The sequence below is a fragment of the Brassica rapa genome, chromosome A07 (assembly GCF_000309985.2).
Source record: "Brassica rapa cultivar Chiifu-401-42 chromosome A07, CAAS_Brap_v3.01, whole genome shotgun sequence".
In the NCBI taxonomy this organism is placed as follows: domain Eukaryota; kingdom Viridiplantae; phylum Streptophyta; class Magnoliopsida; order Brassicales; family Brassicaceae; genus Brassica; species Brassica rapa.
The window spans coordinates 20,724,729-20,742,965 of record NC_024801.2 but is presented as its reverse complement, the minus strand read 5'-3'; the positions used below and the strand labels follow the sequence as shown (position 1 = coordinate 20,742,965).

Below are 18,237 nucleotides of genomic sequence, written 5' to 3'. Positions count from 1 at the left end.
ACTGATAACATGTCTAGGCTCACTATGGTTCCACCTTATGTATCAATGAATATCATTTTTATTAATCTTCGCCAGTAGCCAAAATGGCTGCCGCCATGATCTTCACCTTTATTCGCTCCATTTCCTCTATCTCTTGAATTATGTTTTTTTTTCTTGATTTCCTTACCTTATGGGAGACATTTCAACTAAAGTCTTTGTTACACCTCTATTATGAGTGTTCCCTACAAAGACCTTTTGACTTATCTTATCATACAGCAATCACTCACTTATCGTACGTCATACGACTTTAGAGTGTTCTGATTAATGATTATTAGAGACTTGGACTTTTCTGAATATGCAAATCATGTCTTGTTGAATTTATTATATAAACGGTGGAAGCATTTGCATTAAAATCACAAATCATTAAAAAAAAATGAAGGGGAGGTTTTTCTTGGGAAAATATTTGATATGGGTGATATTAGTGTTGGGTCAGCTACATGGATACAACGGCTGTGTTGAAAAAGAAAGGAAGGCTTTGTTGGAGCTCGAGAAATACATAATTTCAATTACTATTGAAGAGTATTCCGACTATGCTCTCCCTACTTGGACTTACAACACAAAGAGCGATTGCTGCCGTTGGGAGGGAGTTAAGTGCAATCGTACAAGCAAACGAGTGACCGAGATTGCCTTTGGAACACTAAGCCTCAAAGAGAATTCTCTCCTAAATCTTTCTTTGCTGCATCCTTTTGAAGATATTCGTAGTCTGAACTTATCCAGGAACGACTACTACTACAACCAGTTCAGTGGCTTATTTGATGATGTTGAAGGTATTTACTAGATTTCGCCTTGTGGTTAGTTTGATCATTTTGTTATGCATAGGTATTTACTGTTATATGGACCATATGTTACTTCATTATTTCAAAATTTTGAAAGTATTTTATATTACGACAAATTCTGTAAAATAACTCAAAAATGATGACAAGGGACAAATTCTCGGAATTTTTTCATTGTTAAATTCTTAAAAGAGTCTCGTTTGCAGGTTATAAAACCCTAAGGAAATTAAGAAAGCTGGAGATTATGGATCTCTCTAGAAATAGATTCAATAACAGTATCTTTCCCTTTCTTAATTCTGCTATATCTCTCAAAACTCTTTTTCTTGGGGATAACAACTTTTATGGTGGCCCTCTTCCTGCTAAAGGTATGTTTTTCCCTTTGTAACTAAATGGATAAACTGAATCACCTTATTATTGATAAGATTTCTGTTGTTAGATTGAGTAAATAACTATATATGTTGGATTTTGTTTCAGAACTTAAAGATCTGACAAACTTGGAATTGCTGGACCTGAGTGGCAACAGATTTAATGGTTCTATACCAGTACAAGGTAACTCAGACTTCTCATGGATTTAATGACTGCATATAATAGTGGTTAGTGGTTAATGTAATCTTAGAAACCATAATGCTCGTAGGTAATTAAATGTGCTTACATTTCTGTTAGCTTGTCTTTTTTGGCAGAGTTATCTGCCCTGAGCAAGCTGAAATCTTTGGATCTAAGTCGTAACGAATTTTCTGAACTATCAAAATTGCAAGGCAAGTTTGTCAAATGTTTGTCAATTGCATTTATCCAAAATAAGAGGTTCTGTTTGCACTTTGCAGGTTATAAAAGTGTAAGGAGATTAAGAAACTTAAAGATCCTAGATCTCTCTGAAAATAATTTCGACAACAACATATTTTCCTTTCTCAGTGCTTTGACATCACTCACAACTCTGTTTCTTAGGTCCAACTACATCGGTGGCCCTTTTCCAGTTAAAGGTGTGTGTTTTCCATTTCATATAGTTTGCCTTAGTTGTGATGTAGATTTTGTTCAATTATTCAATTTTATCATTATTGGTCTAGCTTTATGTGTCTTACATCCAGTTTGTAACATTTTTATTTATGTTGGACTCCCTTTCAGAATTTAAAGATTTGACAAACTTGGAACTGCTAGACCTGAGTAAAAACAAACTTAATGGCTCCATACCAATGCAAGGTACAGTAGGTCTCATTCAATGTAACTTTTTGACATTCATTCAAAAAATACGAGGTAGCTCAAAACTACTGTCCATATAACATTTTTTGTGGTTTATGTCATTCTTGAGATCATTATGTTCGTAGGTAAAGGTATTTGTTTACCCTTGTGTTGGCTTGTCATGTGGCAGAGTTATCTGCCCTGAAGAAACTGGAAGCTCTGGATTTAAGTGATAATAAATTTTCTGGCTCAATAGAATTGCAAGGCAAGACTAGACATATCCTAAGCTACTCCATTTAAAATGGTGGTGAATTACCGTTTAGTCATCTGTATAATTTTTTTTTTGCATTTGATTATTGTAGGGATTTGCGAAATGAAGAATATGCAAGATCTTGATCTCAGTGGAAACAAACTAGTAGGTCAGTTTCCTTTGTGCTTAACTAGGCTGACTGGACTTCAAGTTCTTGATCTCTCATCAAACCAATTAAATGGGAATGTGCCATCTGCTCTCGGTAAACTTGAATCCCTCAAGTACTTATCATTGTCTGATAACAACTTTGAAGGCTCCTTCCCACTTGATTCGCTCGCCAACCTCTCAGAGTTGAGGTTATTCAAACTTAGTTCAAGATCCAACTCATTTAAAGTAGAATCTGGAAGTTCTTGGAGGCCAAAATTTCAACTGAGTCATATTTCCCTACCATCTTGCAACTTGGTAAAGGTTCCTCATTTTCTTCTATACCAGAAGGATTTGAGTCACATTGATCTTTCTGACAATACAATTTCTGGAAGTTTTCCTACTTGGCTATTGGCAAACAATACAAAACTCGAAGTTCTCCTTCTACAAAATAATTCATTTACTAGCTTTCAGCTACCAAATTCTGCTCATAAACTGCTTTTCATGGACGTGTCATTGAATGAATTCAATCATCTATTTCCAGAGAACATTGGATGGGTACTTCCTCATTTAGTGTATATGAAACTAGCTAATAATGGGTTTCAAGGAAATCTGCCATCTTCTTTAGGTAACATCAAAAGTATTGAATTTCTGGATTTATCTCACAACAACTTTCATGGGGAGCTACCAAGAAGTTTTGTTATGAATGGTTATTTCTTGAAATACTTGAAGCTGTCACATAACAAACTAAGCGGAGAAGTGTTTCCAGAATTTGTCAACTTTACTGTTTTATGGGAGCTTTCTATGGATAACAATATGTTTACTGGAAAGATTGGAGAAGGTTTGCGGAACACAAAATACTTGCAGCTACTTGACATTTCAAACAACAATCTCACAGGTGTTATTCCAAGCTGGATTGGCGAATTTCCATCCTTAGTGGCGCTACAGGTTTCAAACAACTCGTTGGAAGGTGAGATACCTATTTCTTTGTTCTATTTGCCCTATCTTCTGCTCATGGACCTATCTGCAAACATTTTATCTGGGGACATATCTCCGCGTGTCAAATCAAATGATCTAACATTTTTATTCCTTCAAGACAATCATTTATCAGGAGAAATTCCATACACGTTGGTGGAGAATCTCTATGTACTTGATCTGAGAAATAACAGATTGTCTGGAAATATTCCGCAGTTCACCAGCACCCAAAACATCCATACTCTTCTTCTTCGGGGGAATAACTTAACAGGCAGTATTTCTCGCCAGTTGTGTGGTCTAAGAAACATCCAACTTCTTGATCTTGCCAACAATAGATTGAATGGATCCATACCTTCATGCCTCAAAAATACATCCTTTGGTTTTGGGAAAAAGTATACTTTATATGATGATGATTACAGCAATCTTTTCATAGGTGGTGGTACATCGTTCATTGGTTTCTCTCCGCAAAAAGACTTCGGTGTAAACGAGTTTCAAGATACTATATATTTCAGATCTCGCATTCTGCTACATCCGTTTCAGATGTCATACAGTTCAGCCATCGGTATGAAAATTGAATTTGCAGTGAAACACCGATACGATGCTTACGTAGGTAAAAATCTCAATTTATTGTTTGGACTGGATATCTCCGAAAATGAGCTTAGCGGTAATATCCCATCAGAGCTTGGAAGTCTTCTGGAACTACAAGTGTTGAATGTTTCTCACAACAACTTATCAGGATTGATACCAGAAAGCTTTTCAGGTCTCAAGAATGTAGAAAGCCTTGATCTCTCCTTCAACAAGTTACAAGGCCTGATCCCACAAGGACTAACAAAGCTGAGCGGCCTCGCGGTCTTCAATGTCTCGTTCAACCATTTATCAGGAGTCATTCCCCAAGGATCACAGTTTAACACCTTTGATACGCTAAGCTTTGTAGGTAATCCTCTTCTTTGTGGAAAACCAACCAACAGAAGCTGCGGTGGAAGTACCTTTCAAGAACCAGACAATGGAGTGAAGGATGATGATGAGAGCCAAATCGACATGGTTTCTTTCTATTGGAGTTTTCTTGCACCTTATGTGACCATACTTCTTGGAATATTCTCATCTCTCTCTTTTGACTCTCCTTGGAGGAGATTCTGGTTCTACGTCGTTGATGTTTTCATCCACAAGGTGAGGAATTTGTTGTGCTAAAAAACTACTGTTGCTGCCGATTCCATTAATGTGCCATATATGTTGTTGTTGTCCTTCTCTAAACCTCATGCTTTGTTTCACATCTTGTGTTTGGTTTCTATCTTTGAATAGATGTAATGCTCAAACTATCTTAGAGCTGATTTTGGTTGTTGTGGAAAGTTTATATTACTAAAACATCATGATTTAATTTTTCAAATATCAAAACTAACCTGTAATATTTTTTTCCAACCAAAGAATCCATAAGAAAAAACAACTAAAACAAACAAATCGGAAAATTTGTTAGCCGATTAAGTTGGGACCTAAAATTGATATTTCTATTTGGTTCTTAAGCCCAACTTACAAATGTGCTCAGAGGCGGGAGCTTCCCACTTAACAGCCAACCCTCTCATCTCTTCAAACTCTTCCACACATCTCCTCATATCCAAATCTCCGACTCGTTTCCTCGCACATGCGAATTTCTCGCCGGCGACTCCATCAAACACCTTCTCCCAACCTTCCTCCCACTCCCCACGTGCGTCGCACAGCTCCATCGTCCCGTGCTTCCACTCCGTCCAACTCCACCCTCTCCTCAGCTTTCCCATTACTTCCGCCACACACGAACCCTTGCACGCCACCGTACACGGCCGGCACTTAGCACCGTTCAACGGTCCGCTGCTTGAGATCGCAGCGACGGGAACTCCGTACTTAGACGGAGGGAACTCGTAGGTTCGGTCGGACATGATGCAAAAGGGGAGAGGTTTGGTTACGTAAGGCACACGGTGAGTTGTGAGCTGAGCCTTGAAGGCGGATTCGGAGTTGAGATTAGTTTTACCGGCTGAGTCAAGGTCGGGGATGAGAGAGAGGCGAGAGAGAGCCACCGTGGAGGTGTTGAGATCGCCGACGCCGAAGCGGTCGTTGAGGCCACCGTAAGAGGATCCAGGTGGGACTAGGTACTGACCCGGTTTGAAGTATTCCGGGTCGAGAGAGTCGGACCAGTATCCGTCAACACGGGTTCGGACTATCCAGTCGTAAGTGAAGTTATTCTCGGTTTGGTATGCCTTAATCATCGTAATACAGCCTTCTACGAGACTGAAGTACTGTAATAAGCCCTGTCATTGCGACCAAGCAAAAAAACACACATGAGAAAATATTAGTATAAAAATATATACTACTAAATACTAATTTGTGAAGATTAATTACTTTTCATAGTAAAAAATTCCCTAAACTTTTAACGCATATATCACATATTTATTCTAGAACCAATTTTCAAAATGTATAATCACAGAATCAAGTAAATATAACTAGATAAGAAAAATAAATGATGCAAGAAAAAACAAAATTCGATATAGACATGTTAACTGAAAATTAGATCACATGTGCTTAATACGTGGTTGGAACCACGCGTAAACATCATGACGCCAGTTCACCACTCATGAACATCATCATGCTGCGCATTTAACCATTCCATAAATAACTATAACCATAAATTAAGAAATACCAAAAACAGAAGACTCATTTTCTAATGTACAATATGTAAATAACAAGCTGTCAAACTAATCACAAGATCTTCTTAATGGTGAAAATGTGTCTAGAAAAGGTATGGAATCAATTTCAGTCTCGGACTAATAGGAGTAAACAAGTCAAAATCCATGCGAGTTGCGTGTCAATGACAATCACCTAGAAATAAAAACTCAATTTCAACCTCACATACTGACATTGTAGAAACCGAGTCAAGAAAGAGGCATTTATCCCGTAAATGTTTGTTCTTATAAACAAGAATTGTCAATAAGTAATACCAAAAAAGTATTGTCAATAAGTAATTAATTCCACCCATATCATAGTGTCATTAGTTATATACCTCTTGAAATAACATTTTTTAAAAATGTTACATTCTATTTCCAGATATTAGATTTATTCGGTTTTCACACATTCAAAACATATTAAATCATGATTCTTAGTATATTATTTTCTATAAAATATTATTTTCAATAACTTTAAGCCAGTGTAAATTTTATAAATTCGTTTTGTGAAATTTACAATATATTACTGTTAACTAATAAAACGCATAAACAACTTATTTTTGAAGAATAGTTAAAAAATCATTTGATAATACAGAAAATACTATATTACTTAAAAATCTTGACAACACCAAATACCAAACCAAGTACATCCATAATACAGAAAATTCCATCACATGAGTAACGTATGGATCAAGAAACTTCCAACTACACGGACTCCTCTTGACCACTTTCTTATCCTTTTTTCCCGAAATTTAATATTTGATGTAGTATAGCATGCAATAAATCAAGATTCAAGCAATTTTGTAAAGAAAAGAAAGCTAATAGACTTGATAATTTACCTTAATCCCATTGGGAGAATGCATGGGCGTGAGTACTCGAACCATCGACTTAGTCTCAACGATCGGTTTAGGCTCAAAGATACGAACCCACGCGAGCCTCGGCGAGTCCTTAAGCAAACTCAGCTTGAAAGAGTTATGATCGAGAGGACTGTTCAGAAACAAATCAGCATTAGGATAAACCCTAAGGATCTTCTCAATGATCGACGGTCCGGTTAACTCGAACCGCCTCGCTCCTCCAACCAAACACACCGCCATCTTCGAACTCACCAACTCATCCCTCTTCCCCCGCCGTGGATCGGAGGTTGCGGTGGTGGCGGTTAGGGTATTAGTGTGGATTAGGTTACGAAGAGGGGCGAGAGAAGGAAGAGGATCAAGAGTGAGGGTAGATAGAGACAGTAAGAAGAGGAGGGATACAGAAGGGATTATGAGGACAAGGAGGAGACGGTGATCTACGTCGGAGACTCTCTTGGCGACGTACATGACGACGGATCTTCGCGGCGGTGTAAGTGATCGCAACACGCGATTCAAAACGTGGAACTGCTTCGGAGAGAGGAGTTATAGTTTGTTATGGTGGAAGGTGAAATCAACTTTCAGCATGGGATTGGCTCTTTTTTTTTCTTCCTTTTTCCTATTTTATATTTAATTATTTATTTCCTCTAATGTTATATGAGTATCTCTACTCATATAAATATGATAATGAAGTAAATCTACACGTATTGATTACGTTACACAAGGAAATGACATGTTTAATGAATGTTTTAAATACTTGATTGAAGTTATAATTGTCTTCCCAAGTCACAGATCATCGTCTAACGTATTTTGAGTATATTGACTCTTCACTAGGCGTTTTAGAGTGTGTGCGACCGTTATAAGGTATGTTGTCGTAATGATGGATTAGTCTTAAAAGATGTTATAAATAATACAGTTAAGAGTTTAGTCTTGAAAGATGCGTGGGGTACATAATTGGGTTGTTTGGGTAGCAAGAAAAGTATTATTTAAAATTAACAAGAGGAAAAGAAAAGTATTTTTGTCGTCGAAGTTAATAGTTATACTTATACCATAGTTTGTGCCGTATGTATTCCAATGTTCATCATATTTGAGAGTATTAAATTCTTTTAAATGTCCACGGATATCAATAAAACTATGTAGAGAAAATGTCTTTGAGTTGTATCAAATATGGTTCCAAATTTGCTGTAAATATAGATTTGTTTTCCTTTATAGAAACCATAAAGATTTATTTCCTTATTTTATTATGTAAAATCTTAGTCTTCAACATCATCCCATTGATACTTCAAAATATGACACATTATTATTCACTTAGGATATGTGCATTGGAAGATTTGCAACTAGAATATTTCCAAATGTAAAGACAAATTACATTAATATTTAATTAGATGATATTTTAAAAGCTTGATACCTCAATTCTAAAATCTGTCAACAATTTTTATAAAAAAATAGGTGTAACATTTAAAATTCTTTTTATCTTAATTATATATGAAGATGTTTATTAATTAGGTTGCTAGCAATTGTTGAAACCTGTTGTTACTTATCATGTCTCCGGCCATCACTCAAGTCGCAACCTACACATGAATATGAAAAACAACCCTCGTGAAGATTCTTTGATACCCTCATTCATAGTCAAGGAAGAAGCTTCAGTAAAACTTGCTAACAATGAGTTTTATTATACAAAGAAAATATTATGATCGACTAGTCACCAGTAAGTGAAACTCTTTGTCATAATCCAAATCACCAAACAATTGTCACTCAAGCTTATGCAACTTATGTTGCTCCCTCTCTCTCTCTCCCTTAGTCATTACAGATGATTCAGTGTGACCTAAACCGTCGGTTTACAGGAGAAGAAACCCAGCAGGTTCAGTTCTTGCAGCATAGCCAAACTTGGATGTGTTGTATTTCCTGTAAACACCTGTTAGCTTCCCTGTCCCCGCCTTGTGATGCAAGCCAACCATCTTCCTCGAACATTCCCTGCATAATCATCAAAACCAAAAACAATCTCAGAATCTGTAATGTGATTTTCAAACTATATTAGTAAAAAAATATTCTTTAATCTGGCGACTTCTTCTTACATAAGCTTTTCTTCAGTGTAGCCTGTGTAGAACTCGCAGGTCTTGCTCCACTCCTCGAATCCTTTAAGCGTGGACTGAGCAGTGTAGATCGCTGAAGCAGCTAACTGAGAAGGAGCGTACTGCAGCATCTCGTACTCAACTAAGCAAAGCTCGATAATAAAGAACGATAGAAGCTCCACCTGAAAAAACACACAAAACTCACATTTGATTCTCCTCTACACACCAAGATATGATCAAAGAAGTTAAACACAAACCTTTTTATCAGATTGTGCAGCTTTGAGAAACCTCCTCATGAACACATAAGGAGTTGGCAGACAGAAGTTGAACTGCAATGTATTCGCCATTAACTTCTCCTGCAAGTAAACACAAACCCATTACACAATGATCTAGAGAGCATACAAGGCTGTGATCTATTTACCATGTCAAGAACTTCTCTCCTTGTGTAAGCTTTGTCAGAGATCACGATGAGATCATCAACAACAGGAACTGAAACTTCTTCGTATTTGCAAGCGAGTAACATAGCTGTTACACCAACAAGCTGAAGCTTTTTCCTTGGGACATGTTGAGTAACCGCGAGAAACCTGTCGATGAGGTTGATTGTGAGGTAAAGGGTCTCTTCCATCAGCTCAAACTTGTAATGTACCTGCACCACAACAATGGTTGAGTTGCTGAAAACTATCTCAAAGAAGAAACAAGACCAGAGTTAGTTTATGTATGTAGTAACCTCAATCAACCAATCAACAAGGATGCCTCTCATCCTCTCGTTAATGTCAGGTTGATTCTCCATGTAGCTAGGCGGCACGCAGCTACGACACTGTAAAATTAATGTAATGGTTTCGTTTCAGTCACTAATCTCTTGATAGGGGAAACAAACAGAACAGCAAAGTGTGTACCTCATTGTTCTTGTAGAAGTCATATATGTCATTGATGTATTCAACTACAGCTAGAGGATTGTTCTTGTCAGATCCATCACAGTCTCTTCTTCTTCTTCTTCTTCCATTTCAATACCCTCCTGTACAAAAGGGAAGACAATATGTGTTAGAAAAGTCATGGCGTTTACTTAAGAAAGAGAGTTGGGGTTTTTGATGTTGTTACCATTGTGTCGATTTCATCAAGGATGGATTCAGTGTGTTGAACAAACATTGGCTCGTGAAAGTCTCCATCTTCTTCTTCAACATCTGTTATGATTCTATCGATCGAGTCTGATTGCTTGGTTTCCTAACCATAAATCAACATAAAACCACTTTGAGATTTATTTAAACCCAAGCTATGTTATAATTTCAAGATACCAAACTATATAAAAAAGGTGTAACCTGTTGTTTATGGATTTGGGGTTTGTTCTCAGCTAATTGAGCAGCAAACTTCCTGAAACCAAAATTAAGAATAAACTCCTTAACAAAACTCATCATACAAAGTTGTGACAAGGAAGCAGAAAAGGGCTGACCTTGTGATTGGTCGATGCACAGGAACAGGTGGAATCTTCTTGTGGCATACCCCATTTTTCCTGAGTCATAGCCAAAAAAAAAAAGAGATTGGTTCTTTAGTACTCTTATGAATACAAACTTTTTCTAAAGGGTTCATTAGAAGAAGTTAGTTACTGGGACAATGGTCTCTTGTTGACAGCGCAGGGATAAAGAGGAGCTCGGATGATGTTCTTGTTTATGTTACTGAGTGCTCTTCGTGTCTGCCCATTCCTCGGATTCATGGGTCCAACAACTCCGTGTTTGTTCTCGTCCGATCCAACCATTTTTATTCTCTAGTATCTGGGGCGGGATATATATGATCACACAAAACATGTGTTAATAATTTAAAGATTGTGTCTCTTTGAATTCGAAAGACCCGGACAAGAAGAACTAGTAGATCTCGTAAGACCCAGATGAAATCAACATTAAATTCTTCTTCACCTTTTTGGCTTTCGTCGGTGGATCGATCGCTCTCTGTTTATTTGTGTCTCTGTCAGCAGCAAAATCCCATAACAGCGAGGCAGCAAGACTCCCTCTTTTTCTTTTTAATCAAAGATTTGAAGGACGCAAAGAGCGGATGTAAACACATAAGATGTTTCTTTTTACTAATTTCCTTTTATTTTCTGAAATCAACGGCTACTTCATCTGAGCCGTCGGATGTAAACAAAACCCTGATCGCCTTCTTTTGGAATCCGGAACCCAACGGCTATATTCTTTTCAAATTCTCCTTTTATTATTTTCTTCCTTATATTACCACCGACAACGCCTTGTGTCTTTCAATCTAAACATTGTATTTGTTTTTAAAAGATTACTAAAATCTATAAAGGTGTCTTTTCATACAAATGTATTTTTCATTTTAAAAATTATAATAAGTTTTAAGATATTGTAAATAGTATTAAATATATCTTTTTATCATAATTTTTTTTTAAGTTATTCTTTTGTCTAAAGATATGTTACTGCATAATCTTTTAAGGATTCTCAAATTGCTGAGGATAAATATTTTAATCCTAAAATATGCATAACTTCTTAATGAGTTATCTTTTAATTCAATTTTCTATCTATTTTATATACATTTAAAGAATATTAAAATTATCTATAAATATTCAAATAATTTAGTTTTGGATAATTTAAATATTTTATAAAATAAACTATGCAACTATTGGTGATTGTAGTCTTCAAATATGAACTATTAATTACAACTATGATTAACCATTGTAACTATTAATAATGGTAAACTTTGGTGATGAACCATTGTAATGTTTGTTGCTAACAATTACAATTCTTACTAATCATTGCAGCCTTTAACTTTCTATATATAGAATTGTGGAGGTGTGTGTATTAGCAAATTATAATTAAAAACAAATATGAAATAGCGATAAAAAAAAAAAAGAGATCCACTTCAATTAATCATAACATAATCATTTTTATATTGTGTAGATGAAGTAAAGATTGCAACTATTGCGGAGAAATTACATCTATAAACACTTTTTGTGTTTATAATAACATTAAAATATCTATAAGGAGTTATAATATAATGACAACTAGATAAGCAGTTATAATATAATGACAACTACATAAGTAGTTGAGATAAAAGGAGATCTATTTTAAATTGACCATCAAATATCTTGAAGGAAAATATAACTATGTATATTAGCCAAAAATTGAATCAATATTGGGGAAATTTCATGTTTACCACTTTCATGGTACCATTATTCATCTTTTCCACCACTAAATTGATATTTTCAAAATTACATTTTTTATTAAGTGACAAAAGATTCTTATACATTTGTTCTCTCTATATATAATAAATAATTATTTAAATAAAATAATAATAAAAAATTATGTTTTCGAATTATATTTTTTCTTATTCGAACTTTTTTAAAAATTGTTTTTGAATTTTTTTCGGTTTTTTTTTTTGAAAAATATATTTGAAACTATTTTTTAAATTTTTTATATTTTTTAAGTATTTATTTATATATTTATTAGAATCCTAAATTTCACATTTCAAAAATTCTATCTCACCCCTCAACTCTAAACCCTAAGTCTATATTAATTAACACTAGAGATAAAAATGTCTTTTATCTTTCATTAAAAGTGAGATTAGAAATGGTTATTGTAAACATGAAAAGCAAACACAACAAGATTCTTTCTGCCCTGACTAGCAACTCCATTTTGGTGTGTTTGCTTAGTTTCAAATATTCAGTGGTTTTAATAAAATTTAAACAACTTAGCTAAATGAATAATATATCTCTTATTTGGTATTGACATCTTTCTAATTTTTTTACAACCAAAAATATAAAAAATATAGATTTTTAGTATTTTCAATAAAAAAGTATAGTTTCATGCAAGATAATTTTGTAGTACATGCATTTTCCCAAAAACAATTGTAAACAGTTTTTATTAAAAGTTATTTCATAATATAAAACATATTTATTTTTATGGAATGAGTTTTTATAAAGACAAGTTTTTTAATAAGAAAATTGTTTAAATTAAAAAGATGTTATAAAATATAAGACGTGTAAGATAGAGACATTGACTTTTGTTCAATAATTGGTAATTTCTGTTTCTTTTGTCGTTTGATTAATACTTCCTAACTGCTCTATTTATTCTTTTGTGATACCCAGATCCGGATATGGGTCCGATTATGTTTATAATAATGAAGCTAACTATCTTTAGCAAATGCAGTTTTTGAGTTATGAGGTTTGGAACTATTTGATGTGATTTATAGTGTTTTTTTTTGTGATTGTTGCAAAATATTAACAACCGCTAAACAATCAAAAATTACGTTTGTGGATGGTTATGGAATAACCAATCAAAGCCTTAAATCTTAATAGAGTTAGCAAATATCTTGTAGTTTCTTTGTATCATTCCAAAAAAATCTATAGCTTTCCCACAAGTATTAGGCTATTAGCCATATCAAATAACATTAAATTAAGATTATGAGAACTGTAAGGAGTATAAAACACTCTTGGATTTACATCTAAAAATTATTTTTGCACTTCTTGATGTTTTCCTTTCATGTTTACACCATTATCATAACTTTGGTTTCGTACATTATATGTGTCAAGACCCAAAAACTTTAGTTCATTCTGTAAGGTTTCAAAAGGACCTTGACCACTTATATCATTCACACGTAAAAATCCTAGAAAATATTGTTCGATTTTAATAGGATAAAAAGAATAATCTACATACTGAATATACAACAATATTTATGCAAGATTTAATTTGGCCATTTTCCCATGCAAAGCCAATTCTTTAATTTAGTTTAGTAGACAATACATTGACATGAAACAGAAACAAGTTTTATTCATCCAACATATAAGGGTGGTACATATATAATTAAAGCGATTTAAAAAAAAAAATTTAAAGTGAAAGTGATTCTTAAATTTATGCTTTAAACAAGCATACACGGATCAGTCATTTCCCTCGAACAAGAACTAGCTCATTTACCATTTTCAAGCAAACCAGTACCCATAAATTTCTCTTCCATTAACCCATCCATACGAGCTGCCATGTCTGGAATCAGATAATTTTTCCAATCTCCTGTCTTTCCTTTCCTGAAATACGTGTCGTTTGTATAAGGAGAAGGATGATCTTCTCTCTCCTTATCTCCTTTGTTAGCTTCAAGGTTCTTCAACGTCTCAAAGCTGCAAAGATTCACCACTTTCTCAACAACCCCATTCTTCTCTTCCTCAGCTGTGAATCCATAACCCATGAACTCAGCCAATCTCTTCACATGAGGCAAAGGATCAGCAGTCAAAGTCTCGTACTTAAGGAACAAAATCTGATCTGGACTCTCTTGGTGAGCTTTCCAATATGCGAGGACATGATCCAGATAAGGACCGTACACAGATAAACCATTACAAAACATATCAAAAGACTCTTCAAGACCATTGAGCGGGCCACTATCTGACCTTTTCTTTTGAAAGAAATGCCACAAGGAGATAAAAGTGTCCTTTGGGTCTCTCCAGATGTAAACCATCTTACAACCCGTTTTCACCACCGAATCGGGTAATAACTCATGGGGCATATGAGTTGAGAAAAGAGTGTTCCCTTTGTCTTTGAGAACATCAATGTGAGGGAACAAAGGGAACTGGATCTCGATGAAAGGAATAAGCTCGTGAGGGTTAAGTTTTAAGAGAGGGTTCGTGAGGTGGTCGAACCGAAATCGATTCGCTATTGAGAATGTTAGTGATTTGAGCCAAGTAGAACCTGTCTTTGGGTAGCTACAGAGGAGGAAGTCACTGGGTCGTGCCTGGAAGAACTCTTGTGCGTAAAGGAAACCTTCAAGGATAGACTGTATCCACCAATGGCCACAGTACCCAATCAGGGGATCAGGTCTTGGTACCGTTTCTGATTCTTCTCGAACTCTGTTGGCTCTGTCTCGGTCTCGTCATGGTTTGGCACGGTAGTGTCCCCTACGGTTTCTGTTGCCATTGGAGAAAGAATATTGGAGGATATGTTCTGATCTCTAGGATATGAGAGATGGTCGTTGTTCGGACAAAGATCTGGATCAGTGCCTGCTTTTTATATTAGAAGCATGACAAAACTTTTTTGCTCCCTAAATTTTTCTAAAGGAAAATGTTTAAACTAAAAAAGATAAGATACATTGAATTTTGTTCTTTGATTGGCAATTTCTGTTTCCTTTTTGTCATTATATCTATCCTATTAATATATTATTTCCCTTTTTATAATACTAGTTTTCATTATAAAAATAGTGTGGCCCCCAGTTCCATGAAATTCATGCTTGTAGCAGGACTGGATATGAGTCCGATTATAAAAATAGTCTGTCCCCGATTATGTTGATTAATGATTAAAACCTAACTCGCTTGTCTTTTTTTTTTTGCAACTGAACTCGCTTGTTTTTTACCAACGTTTAAATGCATGAGTATGTCGTTCTGGTTGGATGTATGATGTATCCGATGGTTGTTATCGAAATGACACAACAAGACCTCATGTTAAAGCACCATCTAAAAAGCAAATACATAGAGTTTATCATATTCATATTTTTTTGAACATCCAGAAAACATGTATACTCTATGTTTCTTAAATATAATAGTACAACACAATATGAACTGTCATCTTCTCCAAATGTTTAAATTCTAAATCTCTACGGGAATTATATGCTCCTTTTTCTGTCGGTTGTAAGCGAAGTCAATGGTAATGTAACCTGATATGCTTTTTCACCCAAATCAACTTAACGATCTTTCGTTGTTGGTTGTTTCTATCATTGCATTCTGAAGTAATCTTATTTTTCCTCTTCCAACTTCGCAACATCATTGTCTCTATCATTGGTTCTTTTATCCTTAAGATAAAAGTGAAAATATCACAGAAAGTTTTTTCCTTATATAGGCTTCCATGTCAGTTATTTTTATATAAGGGATAATTTTGTAATTAATACATAAAATATAGAGTATGTTCTAGTAAAACCTTTGCTATATGTAGTTTATTAATTAATATTTTTAATGGTTATATATGCATTTCTCTTTTACAAACCAAAAATTGACATCTTAATTATTTTCTTAGTCAAACCAGATGGTGTAATGGACCTAGTTAAAATAGTATTAAATACCGTTAATATCCTTGTTCATCTATTTAGATTTATCATCAGCTAATTATTATTTAACTAAAATTATAACTGAAAATTAGCAATCTTAAACGTAATTTATGATACGAAGTTATTAGAGCATGATGAATGGAAGACTATTATGATAGAGTTCTTAACGGAATATAAGAAATCGTCTCTTAACTTTTAACTAAAAAAACTATGAACCGGACCGGTTATGATTATTATATCTCAAACAATATCACAAAGAAAAATATAGGTATGGCGGCAATATATTATTATATCTTAAACAACGTCACAAAGTCAATATGTCCGAGTGGTTAAGGAGACAGACTTGAAATCTGTTGGGCTTCGCCCGCGCAGGTTCGAACCCTGCTGTTGACGATATTTTTCTAATAAAAAGAAATCTCCTTTTCCTGCATATCCAGTACTTTGTTTTGTTCCACGTCTTGCTCTTGCGGTTTACCTTCTTGTGCATCATTTGGTTTCTTGATAATAGACTGCTGATGCATGAACTCCACCAAACATACAAATCATCGTGCACATCAGCACATGGACGAGGAGGTAACTAACTAGCTGGATTGAAATCTTGGCACCCCCACCACAAGATTCAGAGCATCTTGATGTATGACTTATTGACTGGTCTTTTTAACATTAACATATAGTTGTTGCTTCTTTAATATTGATCTTTGATTTAATAGATTGTGAGAAATTGTAATTTCTTTCTCTTATAAGACGATGATTAACCTCCTTGACCTGAAACTAGCTAACCGCGAGGCCGAGCATCTGAAGATAAATAGGAAAGCATGAAACTCCGTGATTGATCCACCGACATAATATTTTGGTGTTTAATCATCAAGCCTCTTCAACTAAAAGTTTTTAATTTTATGTTAATTTCTTTTGTGTTGTTGGTGTATGTGTTTGTGATAGGCTCCTATTTTGTCTTATCTTTGTAAGTTCTTCACAGTAAGCCATTGTTTTCGATCCATAATAAATAGGTTGGTGTATCCTAATATAAAGTTTGCTTCCGAGTCCAAAAATAAGCTTTGGGTGTAATCCACAAAATCCTGGATCCGTGTTTGGGAGGCCTAGCGACCTAGGAATTATATATGTTTTTCTTAGAATCTTAAAAGTTGTTTCTTTGCTCACAGGCAGTTGATCTTAGAAGCACAGAAGTTCCTATCTCACCTTCTCTAAAGGGACCTGATTTCTCCTACCAAGCTGCATTACCTGAAATCAGAAATCTCTTGAGATGTGAATGTGAGACACATAAACTACCATTAGCCCTATGGTGGTACTAACAGCCGTGTATAAACGCTATTGATGACCTTGGCGAGGTATAAATGCTATTGATGGCCCTATGGTGGGGTATAAACACCATGAAGATGATTTGATGATTGCTTAGTCTCATACGTGGTAACACGTATGAGTTTACGGAAGGGTGTTAGGAGATCTCGGTAATTAAGAGATCACCTAGGATATATTTCCATGTAACTATTAATGTATAAGTTAGATTTCATATTCTATTATGTAAAGAACTTGGTAGACAATTTATGTAATTTGTATAAATAAGCTTATTTGCTAAGTTAATAATCTAGAGAAACTATTATAGTTCTTAGGTTTCCTCCAAAAACTTATCACATTTACATTTTAGTTCTTGGTTTTATTTCAGTTCATCAGAGATTATGCTACTGATCTTGAAAGTTTCAGTTCGTCCAACGACATTGAAGAGAATCTGTAGACATATCAAGCAAGATCAAGAAAGTTTGTCATTCACTTCAAAAAATCCAACGTGTCATTGATTCTGTTCAAGGTGTTTCAGGTCATCATCTTCCTATAAGCTCCTTTTATGCTAGTTTCCCAAAACTAGCTTCTTCACAAGACGCAACAGCATTATTACAACAATAATCCAACAACACCACGTTCTTGTCTCCTGCTTTCTCGTGTAGTAACAGCTCTACCTGTTCTAGTGAAACAAACGTAAACAAGGAAGATCCTACGAATGTGACTCTCTCAAGATCTTGTAAGGAAACGCAGTTGTCACCATCAACACCATCACAAGAAGTTGATTTTCTAAGGATAAAGGTAAGCTACGAGGAGGAGAAGATCCGGTTCAGGATGCAGAACTCGCGTAGGTTAAAAGACCTGTTATGGGAAATAGAGAAACGGTTTAGTATATAGAAGACGTGAGCAGATATGATCTGAAGTACTTAGATGAAGACGATGAATGGGTTTTGTTGAGAT

The 18,237-nt window shown here is 35.0% G+C and overlaps 2 protein-coding genes, 1 non-coding gene and 2 pseudogenes across 8 annotated transcripts; 2 read left to right on the top strand and 3 right to left on the bottom strand.

Annotated features, from left to right (window-relative positions):
* The first annotated feature begins 109 nt into the window (after positions 1-109).
* LOC103830620 (receptor-like protein 15) lies at positions 110-4,731 on the top strand. 6 transcript variants are annotated; one of them, XM_009106434.3, is made up of 8 exons: positions 110-806; positions 1,019-1,177; positions 1,287-1,361; positions 1,493-1,567; positions 1,634-1,789; positions 1,932-2,006; positions 2,176-2,250; positions 2,348-4,731. In XM_009106434.3, the coding sequence occupies exons 1-8, from the start codon at positions 413-415 to the stop codon at positions 4,540-4,542; spliced, it is 3,204 nt and encodes a 1,067-aa protein (XP_009104682.1). In that variant the 5' UTR covers positions 110-412; the 3' UTR covers positions 4,543-4,731. The 6 variants fall into 6 exon arrangements, with proteins under 6 accessions (XP_009104682.1, XP_033130731.1, XP_009104683.1 ...); XM_033274840.1 differs by having other exon boundaries at positions 1,493-1,789; positions 2,348-2,404; positions 3,788-4,731; XM_009106435.3 differs by having other exon boundaries at positions 1,493-1,789; positions 2,348-2,404; positions 2,549-4,731.
* On the bottom strand, positions 4,722-8,166 carry LOC103830621. Its single transcript, XM_009106437.3, has 2 exons — positions 6,881-8,166; positions 4,722-5,630 (listed from the first exon to the last, which is right to left on the bottom strand). Exons 1-2 carry the CDS (start codon positions 7,358-7,360, stop codon positions 4,857-4,859), a joined length of 1,254 nt encoding a protein of 417 aa, XP_009104685.1. The 5' UTR covers positions 7,361-8,166; the 3' UTR covers positions 4,722-4,856.
* A 348-nt stretch (positions 8,167-8,514) lies between these two features.
* Positions 8,515-11,458, bottom strand: LOC103830618 (annotated as a pseudogene).
* Positions 11,459-13,707: 2,249 nt separating this feature from the next.
* LOC103830617 lies at positions 13,708-16,396 on the bottom strand (annotated as a pseudogene).
* TRNAS-UGA lies at positions 16,296-16,377 on the top strand. The gene has a single exon. It is a non-coding gene; the product is annotated as a tRNA-Ser (tRNA).
* Positions 16,397-18,237: the final 1,841 nt, after the last annotated feature.

Excerpts from the sequence above, each read along its gene's own strand:
- LOC103830621 (XM_009106437.3), bottom strand. The coding sequence starts at position 7,360 with ATGTACGTCGCCAAGAGAGTCTCCGACGTAGATCACCGTCTCCTCCTT. Across the intron at positions 5,631-6,880 it reads ATTCTCCCAATGGGATTAAG|GGCTTATTACAGTACTTCAG; the intron begins GTAAATTATCAA and ends TCGCAATGACAG.
- LOC103830620 (XM_009106433.3), top strand. The coding sequence starts at position 413 with ATGAAGGGGAGGTTTTTCTTGGGAAAATATTTGATATGGGTGATATTA. Across the intron at positions 2,007-2,175 it reads TGGCTCCATACCAATGCAAG|AGTTATCTGCCCTGAAGAAA; the intron begins GTACAGTAGGTC and ends GTCATGTGGCAG. Across the intron at positions 2,251-2,347 it reads TGGCTCAATAGAATTGCAAG|GGATTTGCGAAATGAAGAAT; the intron begins GCAAGACTAGAC and ends TGATTATTGTAG.